The sequence below is a fragment of the Oncorhynchus mykiss genome, chromosome 22 (assembly GCF_013265735.2).
Source record: "Oncorhynchus mykiss isolate Arlee chromosome 22, USDA_OmykA_1.1, whole genome shotgun sequence".
NCBI classification, from domain to species: Eukaryota; Metazoa; Chordata; class Actinopteri; order Salmoniformes; family Salmonidae; genus Oncorhynchus; species Oncorhynchus mykiss.
The window spans coordinates 17103839-17119468 of record NC_048586.1 but is presented as its reverse complement, the minus strand read 5'-3'; the positions used below and the strand labels follow the sequence as shown (position 1 = coordinate 17119468).

General features: G+C 46.7%; 1 protein-coding gene across 5 annotated transcripts in view; it reads left to right on the top strand.

Moving 5' to 3' along the window:
- LOC110501511 (plakophilin-4) overlaps positions 1-15630 on the top strand; it is a 114010-nt gene that overhangs the window by 58876 nt on the left and 39504 nt on the right. For all 5 annotated transcript variants that reach the window (XM_036958883.1, XM_021579147.2, XM_036958884.1 and 2 more), the window contains 2 exons: positions 221-770; positions 11628-11822. In XM_036958883.1, the coding sequence (XP_036814778.1) occupies positions 221-770; positions 11628-11822 (745 nt within the window). The remainder of the gene's footprint in view (positions 1-220; positions 771-11627; positions 11823-15630) is intronic.

Sequence of the window (15630 nt, the reverse complement as noted above, 5' to 3'; positions counted from 1 at the left end):
TACACACAAGTCACAGGGAGATGAGGGGGAAGTTAGAGAAAAGAGAGATGAATAGAACCTAGAATACTCCCAAAAGACATAGATATAGATGTATATATAGACATAGATATTTGTTGAATGTCTAATGGAGATCACCGTAAATAGATGTTAGGGCTCTATTAAATGTGGTGTTAAAACGTGTGGGGGTTCCTCAGTAGTTTCTCCTTGTCCGTCCTGGCAGGCTCCGTTGTTAACCGCCGCAGTGCCGGGTCGAGCCATGAGGAGGGTGAGCTCGGTGCCCTCCAGGACCCAGTCCCCGGCCTACGGCAGCAGTGTGTCCCCCTCTCGCGGCTCCCTGAGGGCCACCATGGGTAGCAACTACGGTTCTCCCATCATGACGGAGCCCAAGCCCCTGTCCAGTATCTTCTCCACCACCCTGCCCTCGGCGCAGCGCGCCGGCTCCCCTTTCAACGCCCAGAAGAGCTCCCCTGCAGCCCTGCGCCGCATGGGCAGCGCCAACTCCCGCTCGGGCAGCGCCAGCCGCGCCACCTCGCCCTACCTGGGGTCGGCATCGGGGCGCATGGGGTCTCCCTTAACGATGGTGGACGGCCCCCTCACCCAGCAGCCGGTGGGGTCGTCGGCGTCTCCGGTGCGCTCCAGCATGACGGCCCAGCCCCAGCACTATGGCTCCACCTTGCCTCGCTCGTTGATCCACCACGACGCAGACCCCTACGGAGCCCAGAGCTATGACGTCTACGAGAGGATGATCCCACGGCCTGACAACCTCACAGGTCCGTTCTTATGCCTTCCCCTTTGTACACAAATACCCAGAGGGCCGTATAGATTGGGTGTGCTCACTCTCTCAAAGTGTCTACTCTCCCTACAGATAATACATGCATGCCTCCACAGAGCAGGAGATAATGGATGCGTCCCAAATTCTACCCTATTGCCTCTATAGTGCACTACTTTTGAAACAGGGCTCTGGTCAAAAGTAGTGCACTATATGCACTGAGTGAACAAAACATTAGGAATACCTGCTCTTTCCATGACATAGACTGACCAGGTGAATCCAGGTGAAAGCTATGATCCCTTAGTGATGTCACTTGTTAAATCCACTTCAATCAGTGTAGATGAAGGGGAGGAGACAGGTTAAAGAATAATTTTTACACCTTGAGACAATTGAGAAATGGATTGTGTATGTGTGCCATTCTGAGTGTGAATGGGCCAGACAAAATATTTAAGTGCCTTTGAACGGGGTATGGTAGCAGGTGCCAGGCACACCGGTTTGTGTCAAGATCTGCAACGCTGCTGGGTTTTTCACACTCAACAGCTTTTCGTGTGTATCAAGCACAGGAGGTTGGTGGCACCTTCATTGGGGAGGATGGCTCTCGTGGTAATGGCTGGAGCAGAATGGGTGGAATGGTATCAACAACATGTTTGATGCCATTCCATTCGCTCCGTTCCAGCCATTATTATGAGCCGTCCTCCCCTCAGCAGCCTCCAATGGTGTCAAGAACGGTCCACCACCCAAAGGACATCCAGCCAACTTGTCACAACTGTGGGAACCATTGGAGTCAACACGCTTTTGACACCTCGCAGAGTCCGTGCCCCGGCGAATTGAGGCTGTTCTGACGATACGTACGTATGTCAATGCTTGTCCATTGGCATGCAGCAACACACAGTGAGACACTGCACACAGCCCAGAGAGCCATTGTCTCCGTCCCAAATAGCACCCTATTCCTTACATAGTGCACTACTTTTGACCAGATCACTATGGACCCTGGTCAACCTCTGGTCCAAAGTGGCGCACTATATAGGGGGATAAGGTACCATTCGGGACGCGGGCCATGTCAGTCTGTGGCATGGGCCAAGGCCCCTTTCTCTCTCATGTAGACTCGCGTCATAAACCACAGGCCACTGTTTGAAGGGGAACGCCAGAGGGTTTGGCACGATCCCATCCACTCGCACAGTTAGATATACTGCCATTGCACTAGAAGGAATGCAAATAGTCTTCCATCCATTGCGGAAAAACTCCTAGAGCTAGAGGTACTAGAACATAGACTGGCGTTTCTAGGAATAACGTCTTGACATACCAAAGACAAAGCTGCTGTTTTGGCTTTGTTGTTTTGTGTACGTTATCCGATTTGATCCCAATTGCATAAATAAGATACGTGCGTTCAAGTCAAGTTAGATTTGGTTTCTCCTGTCAGGTTCATTTAAAATGAAGAAGGGTGCCAGCATGCCTGCCTGCCTGCCCTCCCCCTGAGATGAATCAGTGTGTTCTGGTTGACAGCTCCACTAAGTAATTCATATGTTGTGTGTTGATTGATAGATCTGTTGTAATTTCTCTTTTGCGGTTGTCAGCCATAGGAGTGTGACTTGACATTTCAAACCCCCGTAAATACTAGCTGCTTGACAGGGAGTCTGTAGAAAGAATGCTAGAAGAATTCTAGAATGATTGTCCTCTGTTGCTGCCGAGGCTTTACTTCTTCCACTGCATCAGAAATGAGCTGGAGACGCGAGGGTTGTGTAGTGCATGTTATCAGACATTTTCTTTCCAGTTTTTGTTCCTCTTTGGAAGAAAAGATCCCTGTGGTGCAAAACAGTTTAAATGAAATTATGTTCTATAATTTTCTCACACTAGGGGATTCTCTTCCTGGTACAAAGCAGTATGGGAAACCAGGCTCAGCAACTTCAGAAAGTGTAATAAGAGGCGGTATACGGCCCAAATGGCACCCTATTCCCTACATAGTCCATTACTTCTGACCAGAGCCCTATGGGCCCTGATTGAAAGTAGTGCACTATGTAGGGAATAGGGTGCCATTAAGGATGCAACCATGTTTTCCACTCCAGAATCATTTCTGATATTTTGAGGCATTCTTGTATGAAACATAGTTGTTTAATGCAGGGTTCTCCAAGCCTGTGTCTAGAAAACTACCATTCTGTACATTTTTACTTCAACCCTAATCTAGCACATGAACTGAACCAGGTTAGTTACAACTGGGTTGGAGCGAAAACCTACAGGAGGACAGCGCCCCAGAAACAGGGTTGGACACCCCTGGATTAGAGTGTTCCACTCAAAGCTAGAAACCAAGCATGCATTCGTTCTCTGGGCTGTTGGAAGAGAGTGGAACCGGATTCTCTGCTATTGTGGGCCGTTTATCACTACAGTAAGAGTTTGTCCTCTTCGTTTGTCCTCTTCCTTTTAGCCCGAGTACTCCTCGTTTTGCTGCTTTAGGTATCTACTGGAGATAAGCATGTAGGTAGATTATGAAAATGGCACAGGGATTATAAAAGAAGGGGTTACAAATTATTCCTGTTTTCATAATGGACGGCTTTGCAGATGAATATAGAATGCATGCAGCCAATTTCTGGTACAAGGCCTATCTCGTTTTACTGAGCGCCTGCCGTCATTTACATACGGTCTATGGTGCCCGTCTTTTAAACTAATATTCATATGACTTTGTGTTACTTTGTCTTATTTCAACTGTCCCACTAGTGAAAAGAAAATCTAAACAGTTACATATCCCAATTTAAAAAATATATATATTTTGGACGATATACAGTATATATTTGGACATTTATACTTGACTCCGAGTATAAACGTGTTTGTTTTTTTCGTAGCTGTGCCAACGCTCTGGTATTTTTCATCCTATAGCTTGTTCATCTCCTGCTCTCGTCCCTCTTGTCCCTCGCAAATAAAATCACAGCATCCAACTGCAAAACATATAGAATTGTGAGAATCGCAATACATCTCGTGAGGTCCCTGGCAATGCATAGCCTTTAGTCCCAGATAGCAGCAATATTTCTCCATGTTTTTATCATGAAAAGGTTGCAATGTGTGTGTTTTTTTTTTTTTTGACCAACTTTTCCTGCCGCCATTGGATATCGACAGACCTCCTGGTCGATGATGACCTTCAAGGTGAATTCTAACTTCATCATGCATGTTGCCCTCCCCTCATAATGTGCTTGGGTCCGGGGTGAAGTTTCTCCTCGGTACAGATCTAGGAACCAGCTTCCTGTCATGACCATAACCATTAGTGGGGAAAATGACTCAACAGACCCAAGATAAGCGTCTAGGGGCAACTTCTCCCTAGATTAGTGTCTGAGCATGGCATGTATGTTTTTTTTTCTGTGGGGACGACGCGTGTCACCTGTCTGTTTGTAGCATGATCGTCATTTTCAACCTATTTCCTTTTACAAGCATTAAAACCCCCATTCACATAGGGCAGTGGAGAAATGCCTTCAAATGTAGAGTTATCTTTTCCCGGACCAAGTAAGTCTGTGCTTTTCCCATTACTTTCCCAATACTTTCCCATTACTTTCCTATTACTTTCCCATTTCTTTCCCATTACTTTCCTATTACTTTCCCATTACTTTCTTGAACTTTTGTAAATCAGGGCCCAAGAATAATAATCTCCACGAGGCCATTATATCACTGTATTGCCCAGTGTGTGTGTGTGTCTCTCTCTCTCTCTCCCTCTCTCTCTCTCACTCACTCACTCACTCTCGTGCTGATGGCCATAATCCACATACGGTGACTGATGATCTCTCTCTCTCAGACACAAATGGCTTTTTAAACCTCTTTCTCCAAGGTGCAAAGTCTGCAAACAGATTGGTCTCTTTGGCCAGTCAAGCCCAATAGCTTCTGCTTTTAAAAATCCACCTTTCCAGAAATAAGTCTCTCACCATTGCCGCTTGTTATAGACCCCCCCTCACCCCCCAGCTGTGCCCTGGACACCATATGTGAATGGATTGCCCCCCATCTATCTTCAGAGTTCGTACTGTTAGGTGACCTAAACTGGGATATGCTTAACACCCCGGCCGTCCTACAATCTAAACTATATGCCCTCAATCTCACACAAATTATCAAGGAACTTACCAGGTTCAACCCTAAATCTGTAATCATGAGCACCCTCATAGATATCATTCTGACCAACCTTCCCTCTAAGTACACCTCTGCTGTCTTCCACCAGGATCTCAGCGATCACTGCCTCATTGCCTGCATCCGTAATGGGTCCCTGGTCAAACGGCCACCCCTCATCACTGTCAAACGCTCCCTAAAACACTTCAGCAAGCAGGCCTTTATAATCGACCTGGCCCGGGTATCCTGGAAGGATATTGACCTCATTCCATCAGTAGAGGATGCCTGGTTGCTCTTTAAAAGCGCTTTCCTCACCATCTTAAATAAGCATGCCCCTTTCAAAAAATGTAGAACTAGGAACAGATATAGCCCTTAGTTCACCCCAGACTTGACTGCCCTTGACCAGTACAAAAACATCCTGTGGTGTACTGCATTAGCATCAAATAGCCCCAGCGATATGCAACTTTTCATGGAAGTCAGGAACCAATATACACAGTCAGTTAGGAAAGCTAAGGCTAGCTTGTTCAAACAGAAATTTGCATCCTGTAGCACTATTTCCGAAAAGTTTTGGGACACTGTATAAAGTCCATGGAGAATAAGAGCACCTCTCTCCCACTGCAGTGAGGCTAGGAAACTCTGTCATCACTGATATCCGATTATCGAAAAATTTCAATAAGCATTTTTCTACGGCTGGCCATGCTTTCCACCTTGCTACCCTTACCCCGGCCATCAGCTCTGCACCCCCCGCAGAAACTGGCCCAAGCCCCCACCGCTTCACCTTCACCCAAATCCAGGCAGCTGATGTTCTGAAAGAGCTGCAAAATCTGGATCACTACAAATCAGGTGGGCTAGACAATCTGGACTCTCTCTATCGAAAATTATCCGCCAAAATTGTTAAAAACCTTATTACTAGCTTGTTCCACCTCTCTTTCTTATCGTCTGAGATCCCCAAAGATTGGAAAGCTGCCGCAGTCATCCCCCTCTTCAAAGGGGGAGACATTCTAGACCCAAACTGTTATAAACCTATATCCATCCTGCCTTGCCTTTCTAAAAATCTTCGAAATCCAAGTTAACAAACAGATCACCAACCACTTCGAATCCCACCGTACCTTCTCCACTATGAAATCTGGTTTCCAAGCTGGTCATGGGTGCACCTCAGCCACGCTCAAGGTCCTAAACGATATCATAACCACCATTGATAAAAGACAGTACTGTGCAGGCGTCTTCATCGACCTGGCCAAGGCTTTCGACTCTGTCAATCACCGCATTATTATCGGCAGACTCAATAGCCTTGGTTTCTCAAATGACTGCCTCTCCTGGTTCACCATCTACTTCTCTGATAGAGTTCAGTGTGTCAAATCGGAGGGCCTGTTGTCCAGACCTCTGGAAATATCTATGGGGGTGCCACAGGGTTCAATTCTCGGGCCAGACTTTTCTCTGTATATATCAATGATGTCGCTCTTGCTGCTGGTGACTCTCTGATCCACCTCTACTCAAACGACTCCATTCTGTATACATCTGACCCTTCTCTGGACACTGTGTTAACAAACCTCCATACATGCCATACAATGCATGTAAAACTAAATGCATGCTCTTCAACCGATTGCTGCCCGCACCTGCCCTACTCTGGACGGTTCTGACTTATGTGGACAACTACAAATACCTAGGTGTCTGGTAAGACTGTAAACTCTCCTTCCAGGCTCACATTAAGCATCTCTAATCCAAAATTAAATATGTGCATGGCACAGTTGCACTCCTATGGTCCACCTCTCTTTCTTATCGTCTGAGATCCCCAAAGATTGGAAAGCTGCCGCAGTCATCCCCCTCTTCAAAGGGGGAGACATTCTAGACCCAAACTGTTATAAACCTATATCCATCCTGCCTTGCCTTTCTAAAATCTTCGAAATCCAAGTTAACAAACAGATCACCAACCACTTCGAATCCCACCGTACCTTCTCCACTATGAAATCTGGTTTCCAAGCTGGTCATGGGTGCACCTCAGCCACGCTCAAGGTCCTAAACGATATCATAACCACCATTGATAAAAGACAGTACTGTGCAGGCGTCTTCATCGACCTGGCCAAGGCTTTCGACTCTGTCAATCACCGCATTATTATCGGCAGACTCAATAGCCTTGGTTTCTCAAATGACTGCCTCTCCTGGTTCACCATCTACTTCTCTGATAGAGTTCAGTGTGTCAAATCGGAGGGCCTGTTGTCCAGACCTCTGGAAATCTCTATGGGGGTGCCACAGGGTTCAATTCTCGGGCCAGACTTTTCTCTGTATATATCAATGATGTCGCTCTTGCTGCTGGTGACTCTCTGATCCACCTCTACTCAAACGACTCCATTCTGTATACATCTGACCCTTCTCTGGACACTGTGTTAACAAACCTCCATACATGCCATACAATGCATGTAAAACTAAATGCATGCTCTTCAACCGATTGCTGCCCGCACCTGCCCTACTCTGGACGGTTCTGACTTATGTGGACAACTACAAATACCTAGGTGTCTGGTAAGACTGTAAACTCTCCTTCCAGGCTCACATTAAGCATCTCTAATCCAAAATTAAATATGTGCATGGCACAGTTGCACTCCTATGGTCCACCTCTCTTTCTTATCGTCTGAGATCCCCAAAGATTGGAAAGCTGCCGCAGTCATCCCCCTCTTCAAAGGGGGAGACATTCTAGACCCAAACTGTTATAAACCTATATCCATCCTGCCTTGCCTTTCTAAAATCTTCGAAATCCAAGTTAACAAACAGATCACCAACCACTTCGAATCCCACCGTACCTTCTCCACTATGAAATCTGGTTTCCAAGCTGGTCATGGGTGCACCTCAGCCACGCTCAAGGTCCTAAACGATATCATAACCACCATTGATAAAAGACAGTACTGTGCAGGCGTCTTCATCGACCTGGCCAAGGCTTTCGACTCTGTCAATCACCGCATTATTATCGGCAGACTCAATAGCCTTGGTTTCTCAAATGACTGCCTCTCCTGGTTCACCATCTACTTCTCTGATAGAGTTCAGTGTGTCAAATCGGAGGGCCTGTTGTCCAGACCTCTGGAAATCTCTATGGGGTGCCACAGGGTTCAATTCTCGGGCCAGACTTTTCTCTGTATATATCAATGATGTCGCTCTTGCTGCTGGTGACTCTCTGATCCACCTCTACTCAAACGACTCCATTCTGTATACATCTGACCCTTCTCTGGACACTGTGTTAACAAACCTCCATACATGCCATACAATGCATGTAAAACTAAATGCATGATCTTCAACCGATTGCTGCCCGCACCTGCCCTACTCTGGACGGTTCTGACTTATGTGGACAACTACAAATACCTAGGTGTCTGGTAAGACTGTAAACTCTCCTTCCAGGCTCACATTAAGCATCTCTAATCCAAAATTAAATATGTGCATGGCACAGTTGCACTCCTATGGTCATCTGGGCCAGAACTGCCTGTGTGACCTGTGGATTATGTCTGCAGTAGCAGTGAAAGGGATGTGGATGTTCACACGCCCTCGCTCATTTGCATTCAGTTGACAAATGCCTGAAGTCTGCAGGCTGCAGCCCTCTCTCCCTCTCTGTCTCTGGCCAGAGCCAGACCACGATCCGCCCCCTCCCTGGTCTCCCCTCCTCTTCCCCCACCTGCTGCAGCGTTGGCAGGAAGTAATTTCTCCTCTCTCCTGATGAAAATTGGAAGATGAAGACAAATCGTCTCTTGGCCATTATGCCCGATGTCCATTTCAGAGCACTGGAGGAGAGCAAAGGGAAATGGCGATCAACAGCCTCTATGCAGGTGGGGTGCTCAGCCCACGCCTAACGTAAACACTTTGGTTTACAGGCACACTGGTGTAGAGCTTCCAGCTTTTCATACTTGTGTAATCTTCTTCTTGGGAGCGGAACAGATTGCTTTCATGGATTTTGCTTTTCTTACTCCCTGGTTGGGAAAAGGTTTTGAGAATTATTTTGGAACAGGAATGTAAGTCAGCTGCATCCATTTAAATGTTTGTTTCTGCAGAGTCGGTGTGCCAAACCACCACCTCCCTACAGTACGTCTGGCCTCTGCCAAGTGCAATCTGTTAGGGCCACAGGAGGAGTTTAAGGCAGCATTAAACAAGTATAACATGCCATGAATGTTCATCACAGACAGTCATATATTATTTTCAGAGACAATTTGAAGCTGCTTCCGAACCTGAATGCTACATTTCACCAGGGAAGCAGAATAAAGGCACAGGGATTAGCATGCTAAGGTTTATAATGGTGCTGTTAAGAGAGCGAGAAAGAGAGAGAGAGAGAGAGATGAAGGGAGGGAGAGGGAGAGCCTTTAGAGCAGAGCGGGATGGATATGCATGGATGCTCTTGTCTCTGGGAGACTTCTTCCTCTCCTCCCTCTCTCCTCTCCAGCTACAGTTCTACTGAAAGCCTTCCTTATGGTTGATGGGTTTAGCTGATTATTGGGCTGTGGCAGGCTGTGATGTGGTGTCCTACACCGGCTCATTGATATTCCCCCTCTCTCGTCGGCAACATTTAAACAAGAGAAGCTGAAGCAATTTACTTCCAGACGGAAAGAACACCTTTGTCTGAAGCGCTGCAGATTGACTGACTGAGCCACTGCTGGGCGTGTCGCCACATCAGCACACATTAACCTCGCCAATGACAAGTCCCACCTTGGGCTGGAAATGTCCTGTAATTTCACCCAAATTCACAGGTTTTCCCGGGAAATCCCAGTTAGAAGTTTCCCGGAACCAGGAGGGAAAACCTGGGAATTTTGAGAAAGTTTGTGGAGTTGTGTAGCCTGAGTCCTTTCCCTTCCCGTCCTCTCTGAAGCAATGCAATAGATGTCACTACCTCTTACCGTTTTAGAGGATGGCATTAGCTATGCTTTCCGTGTCGCCCAGTAAACTGTGTGAATAGGGTTTAGTCTCCACTGGCTTGTCGTTTAACTGTTCATTAGTTAGTGTGCGAAGCTGGAGGTTATCAGGGGTCTCGCTGTTGCAATACCCCCCCCGGGTCTCTCTCTCTCCACAGCTGAAGGCACACTGCGGATGCTCCAGAGGTCATGTTTATTTGGTCCTGTTTCTGAGGCGGAGGAGAACAGTGTGCTGCTACTGAGTATATATCTAGCTGCCTCACTGGGCTTCAACTCTCCTGGAGAAAGACGTATATATTTCCTATTTATTTATTCCTTTTCACTGTCTTGAACTCCGATAAGAATCCCTAATTAATTTTGTTAACGCATGACAGCGTCAGTGTTGAGCAGCTTTGGAGCCTCAGCTCGCCGGGCAGTGTTGGACCGGCGCCCGCTCTATTGAAGCGAGGGACGTGGGCAGTGACTGTTCAGTGAGTTGGCCACTGCGGTCTCTCTTGCACTGGGGCTGGGGGAGTCGAGTTGAGGGGAGTTAAGACCCCTTGGTGTGAGGTTACGTCACACGCACATCCACATGAGCCATGTGTGTTGGGATCCATTTGCCTGAAGCTGAGGGGATCAGAGAGTATCGTGGCGTTAGCATCATGGCCCTGGAGCTTCGGATTTATATGTGTGGATGCAGAGCAGCATATGCTTCATAATTGCTGTAGGCTTGGGATGCGTCCCAAATGGTACCCTATTCCCTGTATAGTCCACTACTTTTATCGATTTCCAGTCAAAAGCAGAGAATAGGGTGCCATTTGGGACGCTGATATTGTTCCACATTTGGACCGACCGGCCCTCGTGTCAGTCAGCTAGTCAGCCATGCTGCGTTGCGACACCCCCAAATACTATCGTCATAGTAATTAATCTGGTGTGAATTTGTAATTTGACTGACCTCAGTGGGGTTTCCCCCTGGTAGATGAGTTTATGGGGAAGAGAACCCCCCTCTCCATTTGCAGAAACACGCTTGGCCACATCCTGACATTTTTATGGCTCAGCCTTGTTCTACTAGCCTATATATCTTCTCTCTCACTACAAAGCCTGAGAATGGCGAAGGCAACTTCTATCCTGTCAAGGCACGGGGCGGCATTCTAAATGGAACACTAATCCCTTTGTGGTACACTACTTTTGACCAGAGCCTTATGGCTTCTGGTCAAAAGTAGTGCACTACATAGGAAATAGGGTGCCATTTGGTACTCTTCCCATTTGTGGCCTCTCATACTGAAAAATGATGCTGGGCGGTTTCAACTAGTGATTGAGGCTTTGGGTTCTATTTCACTCTTTTTTCCCCTCCTAGGCCAGATAGGTGCTATGAGAAGTATGGCTAAGAGTACATTTTCCCAGCTAAGTTGCTAGAGAGAAGAGAGTGTGTTAACTAATAAGCTGAATCATTGAGGGTGGAGATGAGAGCTGGGGCGGTGTGGCATGAAAAACTGAAAAAGCTACTGCCTTTAGCATCACATAGAATTGGAAATGAGCCATGAATTCATTTCAATTAAGACTTTAGCGGCTTAAATGTCAAACTCCAACGCGGGTAACACAGAGTTTTTACTCTGAGCTCTCGCTAGCAATTCCAGAGTGCCTGAATCATCGCAGTTGATCCCTATCTGTGGTGTGTGCTGCTATGTAGTGGCTCCAGTGCTGTCACTGTGTGATGCTAATGGTGATTAGGGGTGACACACTGGGAGATGCACGAGGCCGGTGGCAGTCTCTAACCCGGAACCTGTACTACTGTCTTGGGCGCTCTCCCCTATATAGTGCCCTACTTTTGACCAAGGCCCAAAAACTAGTGCACTATATCAGGAATAAGTTGTCATTTGGGATGCAGACTCACGCTCCCTCGCCTCCCTCCCCTATCCCTCTAGGCATGCGGAGCTCGTACGCCAGTCAGCACAGCCAGCTGGGCCAGGACCTGAGGTCAGCCATGTCCCCTGACCGACACATCACGCCCATTTACGAGGACAGAACCTTCCATGGGCCCCTGTACCGCAGCCCCAGCCACCAGGGCCCCGTGGACCTCAACCATGCCTCGCAGAGCGCCATCTACAGGGGGCCCTCAGGTACAGTAACCACATGACCAGGCCTGTAAAATGCCTGTAACTTTCACAAAATTCACAGGTTTTCCAGTAATCCTGGTTGGAGGATTCCCGGATTTCCTGTTTATTCCTTCCTAATTCCAAGAATCTTTCAACTGGAATTTCTGGAAAAACCTGGGAGTTTTGGGAGAGTTCCTGGAATTTTGCAACCCTATTGTCGTCTCTGTGTGCACTGATGAGAACACTAATGTAAACAATATGGTATCAAGGCATTAATAAGCAGATTTGATCAGCAGTGAGGACAGACAGGCAGCATTAGTGAGAAACAGATGTTGAGGAGAGAGCAGTATCCTTCATTTAAAATGACTCTGTCATGGTTTATATATGTTAGATCCCCACTCTAGCCCAGATGCTCTCTCTCTCTGTCTCTCTCTGTCTCTCTCTCTGTTTCTCTCTGTCTCTCTCTCTGTCTCTCTCTGTCTCACTCACTCACTCACTCTCTTTCACACTCTCTTGGGAACACTTTGTGCCCAAGCCAGACAGCCATCCAGCCCTCCAGCCCAGCCAGTCTGCATGCTAGCCTGTCTCTCCATCCTTCCCTTTCTCCCTCCTCTGTCAAAGATGGGGCTGAGACAGGAGAGGAGACAGGCATGGGCTGATACTCAAGCCACAAAAGAGTCAATTACCTGTGTGTCACACTCATAATGAGAAGAGGGATGAGGGGCCAGGGGACAATAGGATGTCCACACACAGGCTGCATCCTAAACGGCACCCAATTACATATTAAGTGCACTACTTTTGTTTGACCAGGGCCTAATATTAGGACATGCCCAGTCCGTGCCCCAAATGGCACCCTATTTAGTGCACTACTTTTGATCAGGGCCCATGGAGAATAGCCATTTGGGACTCAGACATTGCAGCCACTGCCAGCGGGTTGGGTTTGGAAGTTAGCATTCTCTCCTCACCCCCCTCATCGTCCCTCGTCCTCCAGCACTCACCTAATTCAGCATCCTCTATTCAGCAGACCTGAGATCCTCCCTGACCCATAAGTCCAGTAATAAATGGTATTGATGCTCAGAAGAAGCCTCTCAGATAACGATAAGGGCCCATAATGTGCTTGCGCCCAGCTATATTGAGAGGAATAGAAAAAATGACGTTTGGGCCTCATTAGAAGATAAAAAAAACTTATTTCATCCCCAAGCACTCTTTGTTACGGTGTGAAATTACATTTGAATGGCCTTTTTCCACGGCTACATTCTTTATCTGCAGTATTTTGGGTGTATTTCTCGTGAGAACGAGGGTTATTTATGCTAAATGGCTATATTGATTCCTGGCTCAGAAAAAGAACATTGCCAAACTCAGGTACGGCTAGAATGCAAATGCTGATCAATGCTGATTTTGTAGCATTTTAGAGATGGAGTGTTTTTTTTTTCTTCCCTTATAAGATTTTTTTTGTAGACTTTAAAAGTGGTGGCTTGTAGCCATTATTTGTTTACTTAAGTAACTATGAGAATTGATCTGTAGTTACATAAAGTGTAACTTTGTTGATTAAGGGACACTTTTCTACATTTACATTTGAGTCATTTAGCATATGCCCTTTTCCAGAGCTACTCAAAGGTACCACATTCATCCTTAAGGGATACTGCAAGGTTATTCTACATACCCAGAGTCAAATGAACCTATAGATACCATGTCTACAGGTACTGCATACAGAGACATAAAAATGCTATGCACGGGTTCATCTGACTCGGAGTCAGTAGTAAATTGTCAAAATCCCGCGGTATCCCTTTCAGATAGCAAGGTGAGGCAACCACATGTCACCGTCATAGTAAGTAAACAAATCCTCAATAAAAACAGCCGTCAGTAAAGTCTGTGCTGGTGAGAAAAGACAAATGTGAGTTTTAGTGATATTTCCAGATATTTGCCGTGGGTGTTTTTTTCTGCGGTGTGCTAGTTGAGTCACCCCCATAACCTACAGTGCATTCTGAAAGTATTCAGACCCCTCGACTGTTTCCGCATTTTGTTACGTTACAGCCTTATTCTAAAATGGATTCAAAAAATATATATATAATTCTCAGCAATACCCCATCATGACAAAGTGAAAACAGTTTTTTAGAAATCGTTGCAAAAACTAGAAATATCTTATTTACTTAAGTATTCAGACCCTTTGCTATGAAATTCGAAATTGAGCTCAGGTGCATCCTGTTTCCATTGATCATCCTTGAGATGTTTCTACAACTTGATTGGAGTCCACCTGTGGTGAATTCAATTGATTGGACATGATTTGAAAAGGCACACACCTGTCTATATAAGGTCCCACAGTTGACAGTGGATGTCAGAGCAAAAACCAAGCCATGGGGTCGAAGAAATTGTCTGCAGGATTGTGTTAAGGCACAGATCTGGGGAAGGGTACTAAAACATTTATGCAGCATTGAAGGTCTCCAAGAACACATCATTCTTAAATGGAAGAAGTTTGGAACCACCAAGATCTTCCTAGAGCTGGCTGCCCGGACAAACTGAGCAAATTGGGGGAGAAGGGCCTTGGTCAGGGAAGTGACCAACAACAACAGGGAAGTGACCACTCTGACAGAGCTCTAGAGTTCCTCTGTGGAGGTGGGAGAACCTCCCAGAAGGACAACCATCACTGCAGCACTCCACCAATCAGGCCTTTATGGTAGAGTGGCCAGACAGAAGCCACTCCTCAGTAAAAGGCACATGACAGCCGCTTGAAGTTTTCCAAAGGGCACCTAAAGACTCTCAGACCATGAGAAACAAGTTCTCTGTTCTGTTTGTCCTGAATGCCAAGCTTCACATCTGGAGGAAACCTGGCACCATCCCTACGGTGAAGCATGGTGGTGGCAGCCATCCTGCTGTGAGGATTTTTTCAGTGGCAGGGACTGGGAGACTAGTCAGGATTGAGGGAAAGACAGAGAGATCGTTGATGAAAACCTGACCCAGAACGCTCAGGACCTTAGACTGGGGGCAAAGGTTCCCCTTCCAACGGAACAACAACCCTAAGCACACAGCAAGACAACGCAGGAGTGGCTTCGGGACCAGTCTCTCAGACTTGAACCCGACCAAACATCTCTGGAGAGACTTGAAAATAGCTGTGCAGCAACACTCCCCATCCAACCTGACAGAGCTTGAGAGATTCCGCAGAGAAGAATGAGAGAAACTCCCCAAATACAGGTGTGCCAAGCTTGTAGTGTCATACCCGAGAAGACTGGTGGCTGTTATCGCTGCCAATACTTATGTAAATGTCATATTCCATTTTTTGTTTTTAATAAATTTGCAAATATTTTTGCTTTGTCATTATGTGCTATTGTGTGTAGATTGATGAGGGGAAAAAACAATTTAATCAATTTTAGAATAAGGCTGTAACGTAACAAAATGTGGAAAAAGTGAAGGGGTCTGAATACTTTCCGAATGCACCGTATGCACAGCCCGAAGGCAGCAAGTCTGGACTGGCCTATGAACTGCCAAGCAGAGCGGGGCATTGATGCAATTTTTTTTTATTTTTGGAGGGCCGCTTCAATTTGACGTCCTGTTTCTGGTGGGAGGGACTGTGTGTGTGTGTACTGTGAGTGTCGTATGTGTGCCTTGTGTGTGTGTGTTTGCAGCGTATGCAGACCCAGTCCCTGCAGGATGTTAGGATAGAAATGTGACCGGAGGAGAGGAGAGCAGCAGTCAAGCTGTCACGCAGTCACGTGGGCTATGTGTGCTGCTCGGAGCAGGAAGGCGGTCAAGGGCCAGGCTGTGTGTGTGTGTGTGTGAGTGTGTGATATTGTGAGAGAAACTAGGTCACAATATCACAACGCGAGGAGGGAGAGAG